This window comes from Vitis riparia, chromosome 18, assembly GCF_004353265.1.
Source record: "Vitis riparia cultivar Riparia Gloire de Montpellier isolate 1030 chromosome 18, EGFV_Vit.rip_1.0, whole genome shotgun sequence".
Taxonomy (NCBI): Eukaryota; Viridiplantae; Streptophyta; class Magnoliopsida; order Vitales; family Vitaceae; genus Vitis; species Vitis riparia.
This window is the reverse complement of record NC_048448.1, coordinates 4,415,852-4,432,031: the sequence shown is the minus strand read 5'-3', so window position 1 is coordinate 4,432,031 and position 16,180 is coordinate 4,415,852. Positions and strand designations below refer to the sequence as shown.

The 16,180-nt window shown below is 36.0% G+C and overlaps 2 protein-coding genes across 2 annotated transcripts; one reads left to right on the top strand and one right to left on the bottom strand.

Annotated features, from left to right (window-relative positions):
* The first annotated feature begins 5,276 nt into the window (after positions 1 to 5,276).
* LOC117907578 (annexin D1) lies at positions 5,277 to 8,152 on the top strand. The gene is made up of 5 exons (XM_034821166.1): positions 5,277 to 5,386; positions 5,751 to 5,896; positions 6,128 to 6,346; positions 7,084 to 7,296; positions 7,644 to 8,152. The coding sequence occupies exons 1-5, from the start codon at positions 5,332 to 5,334 to the stop codon at positions 7,938 to 7,940; spliced, it is 930 nt and encodes a 309-aa protein (XP_034677057.1). The 5' UTR covers positions 5,277 to 5,331; the 3' UTR covers positions 7,941 to 8,152.
* A 967-nt stretch (positions 8,153 to 9,119) lies between these two features.
* Positions 9,120 to 15,401, bottom strand: LOC117906501. Its single transcript, XM_034819534.1, has 5 exons — positions 13,520 to 15,401; positions 13,251 to 13,413; positions 10,968 to 11,131; positions 9,636 to 9,891; positions 9,120 to 9,548 (listed from the first exon to the last, which is right to left on the bottom strand). Exons 1-5 carry the CDS (start codon positions 15,004 to 15,006, stop codon positions 9,444 to 9,446), a joined length of 2,175 nt encoding a protein of 724 aa, XP_034675425.1. The 5' UTR covers positions 15,007 to 15,401; the 3' UTR covers positions 9,120 to 9,443.
* Positions 15,402 to 16,180: the final 779 nt, after the last annotated feature.

The window sequence follows — 16,180 nt, the reverse complement described above, 5'->3', positions numbered from 1 at the left end:
CAGTTCATATCTTTGAATAGCCGAATTAATTGCATTGAAGCTGATTTTCACTGGAATTGTTTAGGCAGCTCAATTTGTCATATACTATCTTGGTGAGGGCGATTTGTTGTTTCCTGTAGTATAAAAACATAATTGTTCATTGTCTCCACATTATGGTTGCTTGCCATGTCATTACCTCACTATCTCTATGTTGCATTTCAAACAATTTTAACTTAAACATTGCTTTTGAATTTGATTGAACCCTGTACTTAATTTGGTTTCAACCATTGCCCTGGGCTTTGGTGTTCATAAATTTTGTGGCACATATGTGAAAGCAGTGTAATTTACAACGTTTTTGCTGATCCTTTTGTTATTCCCTTCATAGTTTCCATCTCTCTATTTTTATTTATTCAACGAAATTTTAGCAGCGTAAACAAACCGTGTCTGAATCCCTTCCCCTGTGTAGAGAAACTTAAGGCTATTCCATGAAACTATCGAGGTTAAAAAAATGGTTCTTGTTTTTAGTTTCACTGAAAAATATAAAAGAAAATTAAATTATTTAAAATTTTATATATTTCAAAATTATTTAATCATTATATGATGTATGAAAGGAGTGTGTAAATAATTTATAAATTTTGATTTGATTTTTTTAAATTTTTTATTTACTCTCTTTTTTCTTTCTTGGTATTTTCTTAAATTTTTTGAAAGCAAAACATGTAGTTTTGTGCAACTGACAAAAATCTTACAATGTGAAGGTTTCTTTCCCCCTTTTAATTTAAGTAAGAGTTGCGAGGCTCGAGCGCTATTCTCGATTCTGGGCATAAATAATGAGTAGATTAGTTCTTTATTTTTAGTACTGCTTCAAACTTTTCGCCTGTCGTGTAATCGCTCTGGAAAATAATTTTCTATTCTCGAAAATAGAAACCAGTTTTCCAAGTTAATAGAGAATTTTTGACAGGCTTGTAATGAAAAAAGCTTTTTTAGTACTTTGAAAGATGATTATGTATGGCTTAAATTTTAAGTTCTTAAATTTGACTTTTTTTTCTTGAAAATTGTTCTTTCAAGGATTAGATATTGGGATGCAATGAAAAGATAAAATTATGTAATAATTTGTTTAGATGTTTATTTGTTTTTTCAATGAAAGAGAAGACAAGAAGAATATCAGGTTCGTTCAAAAGTCCCAACGGATCGAAACAAATTGTAGGAAGAGGATTTTACCCGTTTTGAAATATAAGAGCGATTCAAAACTCTAAAGTAGAAATACAAAATGCTCCTAAGCCATGGGAATTACATGATGGGAGCCAATATCATAATGTCCTTGTTAAAAAAATAAATAATATATATATATAAAATAACGCAATAGGATGTTTAGATGGCAATTTACATAAAAGGCAATCAATGCTAAGATGAGAATTTGCATAAAAGGAAATCAGGTTTAGCCATTTTAACAGTCTCTTGTTTTACAAATATTTGCATACTAGATGTTGAAGATGGTTTTAATAAATGGCTTTCCATAATATCCGAAACGGAGGTTTGTTTCTTCTCAACTCAACGATTAAATCCATGAGGCCACCTCAGTCACTCACCTCTCTAATAATGAACGCTTCTTCCGCCGGACGATACCCTTTTAATGGTGAAGGAATGCTTTTTATCGTTTGATAGGTAATCAACTTTCTTTTAGGTTCCATTTACAGAGAAATAAGAAACTTGAATTCAATGAAAATTAGCATTGAAGTTCTATTCCTGCTGCTATTTGGTTATCGAATAAACTTGAGGGTTTTATACCTTTTTAATAACTGATTTTCCCAACGAAACTGAAAATTATAAACGGTTGGTCGTGCTAGAAATGGGCACAGACCCGTTCTTAGGCCATCGGCCGCAAGGCATTTGTCAGGGTGGGTTTCTTCACTACCTCACACTGAACACCCCCCAAAAAGCTTGATTAATTGCACGAGATTAGAGTTCAACTGAGTCTGAGTCAATTCACTGCAAATATATCACAAGCATTTAGGTCCTATCTAAGATTGGATTACATGATTTGAACTACTATAAGTCGAATGGTGTGGTGACCTCTCTCCTGATTGGGGGAAGAATGGCAATTCACAAGGCTAGGAATTTCTCTGAAACAATATTACTGGTAGCTGCAGACCACCTGATTTTGATTTTGGATATTGAGTCGACTAAAAGTACTCAATCTTCCTTCAAGTCATTTGATTGGGAAGATCCGAAATGGATTGAGAAGTTTCATTTCTTTGTGGAAGCTTGTCTCGGGTGATAATCAACTTTCTGGAGGGATATCTCCACGAATGGTCCACTACTAGGAACATTTAGGAGAGTCCCAGTTCAGATGGACAAGTTGATTCATCTGTTCCAGGGAGAAATTCCAATGCATATCCAAAGATTGCAGAGCTTAAAGGAGTTAATTCTCTCCCGCTTCAACCTTCGTGGTTTCATTCTAATGACCCTTTGAATATATGCATCATTTGGTTGCATGCTGGCTTATCAAATGCTGAATATGAGGATCTTGTTTTAGACTTTGGCACTGCCAGACTCTTCCAATTCGACTGAGAGTTGCAGACACCTGCGGATTTGTTGCACCAGGTAGTGCACTTCACTTTTCTCTCAAGAGTTCGAAAGGGTGATAAGATTTTATATTATTTGTTTTTCTTTGCAGAGCTTCCTTGCTCAGACCATCTTTCTCCTCTCTGTCATCTTCTTCTACAGCAGCGAACCTATCAACAACAGCGCACAACATAACATATTGGAGAAGCATGTGTTAGATCACTTGGGTGATGTTTGTTTTTTTATTTAATTTTAAATAAAACTTTAATGTTTAATAGTGTTAAATATTAGGTTGTTTGTTTTTGTAGTATTTTATTTTTATTAAGTATTAAATAGTAAAGAAAAACTAATATATTATTTTTTCTATTTAGAAAAAGTTACCTATTTTGACTTTTTCTATTTAATAAAAAATTTATAATAAGTTATGAAAAAGTAGAAAAACAAACAATTTAAATTCTGAAAACAAATTGTTTTAAACAAAAAGCCAAAAAAACAAACACAACATTAGTTTACTATGAATATAATGTCTAGAAATACCATTTATAAAACATACCCTACTGCCTAGTTTTCTTAATTTTTTTTCTTTTGATTTTAAGTATCTATGTCTAGTTAAGACTTTACATAATCTTTCCTATTGCTTATTTGTATATCTATTATTGTTTTTGAATGGCTCAACATATGCTTAAAGTGATCTAAATCTATTTTTTTTTTTTGGGTTCTCAAGGAAGAAAATTACAAGAGACAACAAAATTTTCACAACTTAAAATTGGTGAATACTTATGGGAAGAAAATATACAGGCATCCAAACCAATTAGTACTTAAAATAACATTTTGCATGCACACAAATTAGTTCTTGAAATCAGGAAATTTACATGCTCCTTTGCCTGTTTTCCATACAAAAATTTCTTAGAATATATATTAAGTTGTAGCATACGGGTGCCCTTCCTTTTGTATATGTATTTTTTCCCTTTCAAGCTCTCTCATTCCTATGGTTTCATCAGCTCCTTCAAAATCAAAATCCATTCTTAAATGACGCTTGTTTTTTTATTGAATAGAATTTGACTTTTTCTATTATGTTAAAAAAAAAAAAAAAAAAAAACACAACATTAATCTATTTCAAAGAGACGAGGTTCCCTACCCTAAGTCCAAACAAGGAAAAACCTTATAAAAAAATGTTTTCAAAAAGAATTGTGGGTTTCTAAAAAAAATATGGTAATCAATGTTGGATTGTGAAACTTAAATAGTTTCATTGCACTTCATAAGGAATGTTGAGGGTCTAGCTCCCCACTAAGCTTGTAGGGGATGCTAAGAGTTGAGCTTCCCACTCTATGCTATTGTAACCTTTTTATGATTTAGAGGAAAAAAAATGAAAGTAAGATTGCAATAGAGGGAAGTGAGAACTTTATCATTGTACCCTTCTCTTGAGTGTTGGTGTACTCTGTAGGAATCACATTGATTGTCAAACCACATTAAAATTTCTTGTTTTATTTATTTTTTGATGCAAGACTTGGTTTGGTTAACAAATGTCTCCATTAAACGGATATACAACTAGGGTAACATCAACCATGGAGAAAATGCACTCTCTTGTTTCAATGCTCATGTTGATCATGTTAATGGCTACACCCCATGTTGTGCTTCTGATTCTATTGAAGAGGCAGATGCTCTGCTCAAATGGAAAGTGAGTCTTGAGCATCAAACCCTTTTTCCCGTCTTCATGGACTCTTCTTCTAATAACATCACCAATTTTTCTGCCCACTTTAAAACAAGAAGAAGTCCATGCACGTGGGCCGAATATCTTGCAGTGACGCTGGAAGTGTGGCTCCACTATAACTGACAAATTCAAATTTTGAAGGTACACTCGAGGACTTCTCATGTCCATCCTTCCCTAATCTTGCATGTGGTGCCGTCCCGCCTGAAGTAGGTCACCTTGTCAAACCCATCTTTCATGATTTGCCTTCTCAGTGGAATTCCATCTGAAATTGGCCTGCTAACAACTTTTGAGGTCCCGCAACTAGTTGAGAACCAGTTAAATGGTTCAATTCTTGAAGAAAAAGGTCAGCTAAGGTTCCATTATGATAAGCCTGCTTTGTACACCGACTTCATTGGGCAATTTAACCTATATCTCTATGATAACCAACTTTTGGTTCATATTGATCCAGAAATCAGAAATGTTTCCAGCCTTGTTGGGCTTTATTTGGATCTCATCCTTTACACTTTCTGGAAACTTCTAACTTCCCTTTGGACTTTCGACATTCAATCCCCAGATCAATTTCCAAACAAACTTTCATCAGACTAAAAGATTTCCTCGTCCTTATACACAAGGAGGGAGCCTGAAAAGCAGTCAGGTGAAAAAAAAAAGAGCTGATTTGTCTTTTTTCTCATAGATTTTCCACAATAGTAACAATGGGAAGTGATTACGGGAAGGCATCCAGGTGATATGCTCTTGTCTCTTTCTTCATCAATGCCGTTGTCATCATCAGAATTAAACAAAACGCTCGCAGGGCGGCTTCGACAGAGAGTCCTTATCGCACCGTCACGTTCCGACAACCTTCCTAAAAATTGGCATCTTTTGGCCTCGCCATTTTCGTTGGCCATGTCAGGAAGCGGCACGTGGACCGCAATCATCGGCAAATCACGTGACGTGGCGGCGAGAAATTGGATCTCAATTCTTAGAGGGTAAAATAGGAAATTCAGAAGGATCATCCCGTATGATAAAGCGTACTCGCTTCGTTTTCGATTCTGCACAAAATATCCCAAAAACCTTACCTTGTCCAGGAAACAGTGAAAAGGATGGCGACTCTTTCCGTGACCGAAGATTGTGAGCAGCTCAGAAAAGCCTTCGCAGGTCTCCATTTTTTTTTTCCTTTTTCTTTACAATTTTATCCTTCTTATCAACTTGATTTGACATGGATCTTAATTTCAGTGTATGTGGTTGATTATTTTGGATCAAGCGATCTGTTTATGATCGTCATCCCTTTCTTTCCAAATGATGAACATCTACTGTTAAAACTGTTGGATTTCGAGTATTTCCTAGGCGGATGCACGGATCGCACGTAAAGCTGTTTTTTTTTTCCTTCACCACTGATTCTATTTGTATGAGAATTTGTTTTTGTAATTTGATTAATACTTTGTTGGATTTGATGAATATTAGTTTATATATTGTTAGATCGGTTGACTGATGTTAAAGTTACTTTGGTGAATATGTAAAGGATGGGGGACGAATGAAGGGTTGATCATATCCATATTGGCTCATAGAAATGCTGCTCAGATCAAGTCGATTCGGCAAACATATGCCCAAACTTATGGAGAAGATCTTCTCAAGGATTTGAACAAAGAACTTTCCAATGACTTCGAGGTTGGCTTTTCTTAATATTAATCCAACCCATTTGATGGGTTGGGCTGATGATGTGCTAATCTTGACCGATATTGTATAATTTTTTTAAGATTTGTTTTGTTTTTTTCCCTTTTTCCCCCCTTTTCTTTTGATTTCTTCAGTGATACAATGCTTGAACGGAGGATGGAACTAGTAATAATCTTGTCTAATTTTGGTGGTTGATACTTACAATTTGAAATTCTTTGTGATCAGAGGGTGGTATTGCTGTGGACACTTGATCCTGCTGAACGTGATGCCTTTTTGGCAAATGAAGCTACCAAGAGGTTGACTTCAAGCAATCAAGTTCTAGTGGAGATAGCTTGTACTAGGACTTCACAGCAACTGCTCTTGGCGAAGCAAGCTTATCATGCTCGTTTTAAGAGATCCCTAGAAGAGGATGTTGCATATCACACAAGTGGGGACTTTCGCAAGGTATGTTGGAGGAATGTTAATTTGATGAACTGGTCAAGCAAAAGAGAGTATTAAAGTGTGATACGCTTTTTGGTTATTTGGAGAAACTTAAGTGCCCTGTTTTGACTCCTGGAACAGTTATGTAGGCTCCGATTCAATGGAAGATCCCTTCTATATTTCTGAAAATATGTATGAATTATACATATTATGTGTAAATGCTTTTATAAATGGTTGTTACAGGACTGCTGTTGCTGTGGCATTTCATGAGATCCTAAAACTGAACCCCACTATCTGTTTTAGCAAATCATTCCAATTCTCTTTAATGACCCAATTCTAAGTGTTAATTCATACCTTGAAATACCACGCAAAATGCAATTCAACTATTCAATTTTTATGCCGGAACTAAATATAGCATTTGAGAATGGTCTCTTAAGTTTTTGGTTCCTTGCAATATTGCTTTCAAGCAATTAAAGGAACAAAAATGTTCAAAATTTTGTGCCGTAAGGACTGAAAGTAAGTTATGATTTCCCACAAGAAAAACTCAATGGTGAAGACGAGTAGTGGCTATATCATGTTCTTCACCCAGCCAGGTGGTGATTAAAGACATTGAAGACTAAATTAGTTCTATATTCCAACTTTGCGTTTTAATATTTTAGATTTGCATGATGTTCTTTCTTTTGTTTAGAATCCTTCAATCTGCCTTCAATGTGATTGGAAAAAGTTACAGTGGGTGTTGACTTTTTTTTCTTTTCTCCCAGCTTTTGGTACCTCTTGTGGGCACGTATCGATATGAGGGAGAGGAGGTGAACATGACTCTTGCAAAATCAGAGGCTAAGATACTCCATGAGAAGATTTCCGAGAAGGCTTACAATCATGAGGATGTCATCAGAATTTTGGCAACAAGGAGCAAAGCACAGATCAACGCAACACTGAATCACTACAAAAATGAATTTGGGAATGATATCAACAAGGTTATTATGTGAATTTCTTTAATTGCATTATTTTTAACCATATCTGCAGAATATGATATCTTAAATATTGTCTAGAAGCCCAATTATTGATCCCTCTAGCTGTTTTCATATAACATCTTTTTCCTGCAATGATTCCATATAAACCATATAATACTTTGGTCAGGCCCGTTCAACAGAAACCAAAAATATATACGGTGACATCCCTACAAGATTTGACTTGGTTTTGTGGGATAAATTTTAGAATATGCAAATCATAGACTATTTGTTATCTTAGATTTAGAATTTCAGCTTCTTATGATGGCTGCCTCTCTTTTTGGCTCATGGATGGCTGATTATCAATATTGCAGGATCTGAAAACTGACCCCAAGGACGAGTTCCTTGCAATATTGAGAGCCACTGTGAAGTGCTTGACCCGCCCAGAGAAGTACTTTGAGAAGGTTCTCAGGCTGGCAATCAACAAGCGAGGCACAGATGAAGGGGCTCTCACTAGAGTTGTCACTACAAGGGCTGAGATTGACATGAAGATCATAAAGGAGGAGTACCACAAAAGGAACAGCGTCACTCTGGATCATGCCATTGGCAAGGACACCACTGGAGACTATGAAAAAATGCTTCTGGCCCTGATAGGACACGGAGATGCTTGAGCTCGTTATTTCTTCATGACATTTGCTTCTGATGGTGTCTATATATATAACTTATATAGTCTGCCATGTTTTCAAATGGTTGCATGTTGTGGAATGGGTTATCCTGGTTTTGTGTGTGGTCCTTAATAATCAGTCTTGTGGCTATTGCGTGTCTTGGAAGACTTCAGTGTGATCAGTTAATATCATATTATGGTATTTACCTTGTTTTGGCAGTTGCTTCTCTTTAAAATTCTTCCAGCTATTCATCCTGTTAAGTTTAAGATTTGACATTGGAGTAATCTACCTTGTTGCTAAATATTCAATGAAATGCCGACTCTTAGAATATTCATCAGGAGTTGAAGCCCTATTGGTCCTCTGGCATTAGGATAGACCAGGTATCTACCCCTGCATAGCTTTGTCTGGTTGTGGATTTCAGTACTTCTGGCACCCAATGGGATTGTTTAAGGAAGAAAAGGGAACCCAAATCGAAGGAACACACTACTCACAGCTTTTATGAACCGCCTGTAACCCACCCTTCCCTTCAAATTCATCTGGTTTTGAGATGTAAATTGCACATTTTTATTTAAATCCTACCCGTTATTGTCAACCACAGTTATTTCCTTTTTCTTCATTTGATTTTGGAAAACCCTCCTTTGTTGTTTTTTCTCCCACATCTGCCAATTGAACGATTGGATCTATACAATATTTAAAAGTTCCCTTGCACTTCTTATCTATTCTCCATGATTGAGGAAAACAGGCTCATGGAATTTCTGAAAATAATGCAAGTTCAAGAACAGCAGAACTCCCCAGAAAATCAGAGTAGGCTCCATGGGATTCCTAACAATGTTTCTCAAAATAAAAGAAAATAATAATGTAATAATAGTAAAGAGACTATAGAGGTCGGAAGGTAGCTACCCGAATTAGCCATCCATTTCAAACCTTGAGGAAATAAGCAAAACATGGATTAAAGAAAATGACAAGCCTATATTGCTTTGCAAAAAGCAAAAAGCAAGATGATTCTGAAATATACTATCCCAAATCAATCTGTTTGATACTGTGATACTTGGATTCTAATTCCCAAAGGCCCCACACCATCTCTTCTCAATCCTAATTGAGAAGATACTGAGGTTTCTTCTCATTTTTGTCATTACAAAGCAGCATACTAAACACTGGATAAATAAATATATTCAGAGAAAGAAATATGAAAACAACACAGTTAGATAACTAGAAGGGGAAACTGATAGTTCAGACCTTACAGAGACAACAGAATAATACAGGTCACGTCCATATTTTAAGCAAGAAGAAGCAAAAATTGCTTTCTATGCCCTACAGACTCTAGAGGCTTATTATGCAGGCTGAGTTGCAACGTTGTCAGTTCTCACCACATAGAACATGTCAGATAATAGACAATGAGAAATTTCTAAATCTGAAGGTCCTGGAGAGATAAAAGTACTTATTATTAGTGAACATGGCTCTAAAAACTTGGAAGAACAACAACACTTCTAACCCCAACTGAAATATACATCACTTCTTGAAGAGAGTACGTGAGAAAATCTTCTTGCAATATGGGCTGGTGCGTAAGATTATATGGGGTCGGACTGCTTCAATCAATGAGGCATGGAGAGGACCCTAGTTTAAGAGAAAAAAATTAGGACACGAGCAACTTCCTCCCAAACTAGAATGAAACTATGAGCAAATGGAATGTTTGTTCCGAACCTTTGTGACTTCAAGTGCAGATTGAATGACATAGTTGGCAAATGGATCTTGCATCAACTGTTCAAAGTGAGGTACCGAGAGAAATTCATGGACAATTCTTGGCCTGCTCTCTTCAAGATGCTTGAGGCATTTTTCAACCACATGGCTGCTGAATTTCTGCATAGACAGGTGCACATAGTTCCCTTCGAACTGAGACATCAAGCTGGCTATGGCAGATGGGATTTTTAGCTCTATTATGTATTGAATTACATAATTCCTGTGCCAAAAAATGAATGAGATTCAGCATTACAAAGAAGCATCAAAAGCCACCAAAGTTGTGAAATCAAATTATTGGTCTCATGGAGGTTGGATATTCTATAATGAATGTGAGGAAAAGAGAGATTTGACCTGGAGTTGAAGCTAAAGCTTTAGCTTTCACAATTGTATGTTTCACAATTGAGTCTCCTATTTGACTACAAGCAGCTTCTCTTACTAGACACTCAGACATATGGGTTAAAACATCATTATAACTGATCACCATATTGAGTAAGGAAGTTGTGCAACCAAGAAATGACACATTTGTAAGGCTAAGTGTGAAAATTGAAATGAATGTGCAGAGAAAATAGGCAATGTAATAGAAGAAATAAACATGTTCAGCTAGGTGGTGAGTAGCCAATTTGGTGGAAATAAGGAACTCTTAAATTGTTCAGAATGTACAAAGATAACTCTTAATGTGAAGCACAAAATGAAAGTGTGTGTGAAACAAACTGTATTTAATGACCTGTAAACCAGCTACCAAGGGACATTAGTTTATCTATCAATGACACTAATCCAAGCACCAAAGGCACTGGCAATTAACCTTTTTCTTTTTCTTTTTTTCTCCATGTCAACTATATCACCATGTATGCAAGTGTGAGTACCTAGGACAAGTACAAGGACCCTACAACTATTCATTTGTTTGGACTTTGGAGGTTGGCGATTCAGAAACCCTTTATCCAGTGTTAGATCTACAGTACACTCATTACAATCCAGGAAGGGATGCAATGAATATAGAGACTAAGGGTTTTTAAACAGTAAAAAATGGAAGGAGGATTCTCATAATTTAATTGTGAACTCTACATAAAGAATAATTTACTAAAAAAATGAAACAATAAAAACAATATGGTAACATAAAAATGTAAAACATATAGATGAACACCTTCCCTCTCCTTAACACAGTTTTTACAACCTGAAGTGCATCAAAGAAAACTAGATGTCTTTAAAAATAAAATTCCTTTGGTTTCTCAGGGACAGAAAAATGAAAGACATATGCCCCCAGAGAGAGAGAAAGGGAGAGAATGATCAAATAATTACCCAAAATCATCTTGAGCCAGGAGGAGTCCATTGGCAGAAATTTCTGCAACCAACTTCTCACCATGTTTCCCAGTTGAACGAGTAATGCATCGTTGGAGAACACAACACCCATGGCGATGAGTTGCAATATCAACACAATACTTAGCAGCATCATAAAAAAAAAACTGCCAAAGAAGGTTCAAGGTTTAAACAAAAAATACAGCAGTTTCTATTAATATCATATAATCATGTTATAGACCAAATCTGGCAACTGGTGCAGATAATAGGTTTAATGAGAAGCATATTTCTAGGAGAGTTCCCTTTATGTTCAATGAAAGCATATAAGCATTTTGGATTAAAAGTTCTCAATATTTAAAAGAAATCAAGTTGGTGATGCATACCATCTTAAATGAATTTATCCTGGCTTCATGGATCTCTTTTAGTCAACATAGATTATGTCTCCGAAAATTTTCCAAGAGAAATAAAGAATCTGGATTGTCATTTTTAAATGCTATAACTTTGCGGGGGAAACAGTTTGGCTGACATTTTATTAACTAGCAGTCAGAGTCAAAAATAAAAATAAAAATACTATAGTTACAAAAAAATAAACATTTTAAATAGGGATCCCATCCCATCTTAAAACTATTGAACTGGAATTGTGACAATACAAGTGGGTTCAAGTCGGGTACTCTTAAATCCCTTTTCCTGGAAGATTCTTCGACCTGAGTTGGGTTAGGGTCATATCATAACCTGCCTTGTTTCAACCCTAAAGATGATAGAAATCTGCAAAGCTTATCTTTCACAACTTCATCAAGCATCCTCTTCAGCTCCACCCCATTGATGATTCAATGCTTAGTTTAAGGATTCTTGTCAGATTCTCAATTCAGCTTGTTGGTTCCTCCAACAAAAATTTAGCTTAATATCAATTGACTTAAAGACAAATCTTGTATTTTATTCTTTGCACTAACTTCTCGTATTCATTCACTCGCAATCATGCATATGTTGTGTAAAATCTTGGTGATTATATTGTCACTTTAGCCTATGGCATAGTTTATATGCATATATAAACAACATACACTTGGAATCCATCAACAAAACATATTTGTAATATGACGCTTGAATTCAAATCTGTGATATCCAATTGGAATACATTGAAATCTAAAAATCTATGAAACATATTATTAGTAGAGATTTGAAACCAAAGACTAGCACAACCAACAATACAATTTCAATATTTTTCATCATTTTTGTGTCCTGCAAACAACTTTACTAAGAGGAAGCGACTGATGGGAAGTTCTTAGCAACTACAACAATGAGAATTGTACCGTCTGCAATTTCAAATTGGTAAATTGATATGCTGTAAATACACATTGTTTCCATCTAACTTCATGATAGAAAAAGAAAATTAAGATAGAAAAATTTGCTTTGTGCCCCAGCGCCATTATCCATAACAGAGCCAAGTGGAAGAGGATGATAATTGCTTTCCTTAGAACTAAATCTTTTTTATTAAAGCGGATATATATTTCAAGTATGAATAATGTGTTGCATTCCAGAATAAAAAGGAAATACTATAAATGAAATGATGAAATTAGCTGTGCTCTAACGGAGCAGAATGCTAATCAACCAAGAGATATAATGTTCAGAAGAAACAGCAGGTGTAATGCCTTAAGAGGTAAGAGGAAGAAAGAAGCATGCGTTTAGCACAAAAAACATCAGGAACGATCTAAGGGAACACTTACTCAGATGATTTGGTGATTTCGAGTGGAGCATTGCTAGCAAGAAAAGTAAATGTGATTTGACAGAACTTGATGCAATGTATTTTATGCCAGGTTGATGAGATGAATTGAGATTTTAGTAGCTGACTCTAATTACAAGCACAAAATGAAGTTAATTGGTTGGCCCTGCATTCAGCATGCCTTTAGAGCAGAATGGCAAAAAATACGGCTGATCCTAAGTAGACTGGAGTAAAGTTTTCTGATTTGAGCTCGGCATGAGTAAAAGCATTATGCAAGATTTATATCACAGACAGTTAGAAGAAAGCGTCAACTTCTTTCAACTACAGGAAAGAGATGACAAACTTTCAACCATAACATGAGAAATTATATGACGAAGAATGATGCTTGAATATTAGTTTAGCTGGGAACATTTAGACTCTAAACCATCCATGAAATACAAAACCAAACTTACTAACAATAAAATACAAAGAGTACAAAGCAATGAACACACATAACAATGAAAATTCAAATTTCAAGAATCATATTTAACCGTCATAAGAAATTTAAAAATAAAAAATAAAATTGATACCTTAATGTCTTCACAGCTAAGGTATTCGAAACACCGCTGCACCACATGATTTCCATGATGATCCTTAGTGAGATCAAGAAAATATGGCTCAAGGGCTAATACAACTAATGAAATCTGCTGCCTTGTTTTGAGAGTCATCACCAACTTCTGCACCACTCGAGTGCTGATGCCACAGTATTAAACCCATTCAGAAGCAAGACAAGCATTGCAAAGAATAAGAAAACTCTATCAAGAAAGAGCAACTAATCAGTGTTGTATTAAGGATTTACCCATGCGCATTTAAGGAAATCCTCACAAGCTCCCCTGGTTCTTCTGTCAATGCAAGCACAATCTGCGTTCTTTGGTCTTCATTGCACACATCCAACAACTTCTGCATAAGGTAATTTCCAAAAGGATTCATCATAAGTTCAACAACATGCTTGATAGTTTCATTAAATACTAGCTGCACATCTTCAACTGTTGCTCCATCAAACATCCTCTGAAGAAAACGACAGCCATTGTGATCCTTAGCCAAGGAGTATATACAACCTTGGGCCTCTGCCAAGGAACAATAATTTGGATGCAGAAGCAACTGGGAAGAACTCCTCCGACCCTGGCTGCTTCCACAAATTCTTCTTGAATATAATTGACAATCTACTTCTTCACCCTTCTCTCGCAGGTTATGCATAAGAATTTCATTGTGAGAAGTCTTCTTGTAACCACCCTTCCAACTGTCACACTGATTCTTGATGACATAATTCAGATTTTTACCCTGTATTATGAAACTATCCTCACAGTTAAAAGCCTCAACATCACCTTTCTCTGGTGACAAAAGAGATTGAGAAACCCAACTGTTTGGGATTGCACTAAGCACCCTTTGATTGTAGAGAGGATGGCCGCAACCCAAAGCCAACTTGGGTTGTATCAACTGAGAAGAATCGAGTGGATTCAAGGCATCCCTGTCTATATTAGAATATATTCGGCATTGCTGCGACCAGACAACATTATCTTTGAGGTAAGACTTGCTCATAGATGGACTCTGTAATTGAATTCCCCCATTAAAACAGCCGCTTCCCAGTTCATTTCCAAGCTCCATTAGATAATCCATATTTCTTTTATAGACACTGGGGTTAGAACAGAAAGCATTAGACTGATTATTAAAGATATTAGACCCCATTAAATTACCCACTCTAGATTCCTTTTGCAAATGGAGTCTTGAGTTCATATCATGACTATTGAAACTGGCAGGAACTCCATGAATGGAGGATTGAAACCCTCCATAATCAGAAAAATCAGAGTCAAAATCTTCATATGGACCATTTGCAATATAGTAGGGAATGCTCCCATTTGAAGCACAACCTCCAAAGTCAAACCCAAACCGATTTGGGTCCATTGGAACATGTTCATTCCTGGAAAAACCATTTCGTTCATCACCAATATGCATTCTCTGGAAATTTCCAGACAAAGCCACTCCGTCAAACATATTCTCTTTCTTACCATCACGAGAATTCGATAATTCTGAATACACCGGCAGTCTACTCTGGTAATGGTTAGTCGGTGTCTGATACTTAGGCTCCTCAAACGGAACGGAATATGATAATCCGACATCAAACCCATTAGAAACAGAACTTGAACTAACAGGCGAAAGACTCTTAAGCAGATGATGAAGGAGGTTATGAGAACTTGCGTTAGGGATCTCATTCAACATGCTTTCAATATCTCTCTCCCTCTCCATGTTCTCCTCACTCCCCTTTTCTTTCCCAGCTCGTTTAGACATGGTAGCAAAAACCGAAAAATATATATATATTTATGACAGAAAAAATACAACAAAAGAGCAAACTAAACCCAATTTCAAAATTCCAAAACCCACATCAACATCGATTCAGACACGCACAAAAAACACAAAAGCACATATCAGAAAGAGAGTTCACAGCGTGGCCCCTGTTCAACATAATAGTTGAGAACTTGCGTTGCATTCGAATGCCATTGTGTTTGATTGGAATTTGTGAGAACTGAGAAGAAGAAGTTGAAGATGAAGAAGAAAGAGATAGAGAGGGGTCTTGATTTCGACGGTTATTTGGGGAGAAGATGTACGGTCTGTTACTGTTCACGCTCATGCCATTAAAATGAAGGGCGAGTGGCAAGGAGAGAGAAAGCACAGAGTGTATACACTATACACAAGGGGAGAGAGAAAAAGTGGGATTTTGACTGAGAGGTTTATTATTTTCGACTATTATCCCCTTCTTAATTAATTAATTTTGATTTGATATTTTTCGGTTATCACTATCTTAAATCAACGGATTGCTAACCTCTTCCGCAACAAACATACCTTGATTTTCTCCAGGTTGATGATCTCTTCTTCAATTAGACAATTACTCATATTCCCTCTTTTAAATCCAAAAATCATTTCAAAATCTTTATTGATTTGCTTACGTGGCATTTCTATATACATAAATCTCCCTTTTTCTGCTGACATTTGGGCCCGTCCGGCTGTGTGGCCTGGTGGTACACGCCTTCTTCCTCTTTTTCCATTTTTAGTATCCCTTGGAAAGGTCTCGAAAATTTTCTTAACCATGGAAAGAATCAGAGATAAGGCAATCTCACAAACATGGCTTCAAATTAGAATTCATTCATGCTCTCTAGCTAGGAAAAATGGAACCTTCTTACGTTGGGGTAATGGGGTTGGGGTTGGGGTTCGCAGCTGGAAACGTAAGCAATTCTATAATTCTGTATACGGGCTTGATGGAATACTTCAAAATGGTTAGTAATAATTTTGTTATCAAAAATTAACGTAACGAAATCGTAACATTTCTTCCTTGGCAGAAGTAAAAAGTCCTTTTCCATTTCAACTTTTTGAATTCTTTTACTGTTTTATCTTCTTCCTATAATATCTCTCCTCCCTAACCAACACTAATTTTCCTCCATTTCCAATCTTATTTTTAACAAATCTC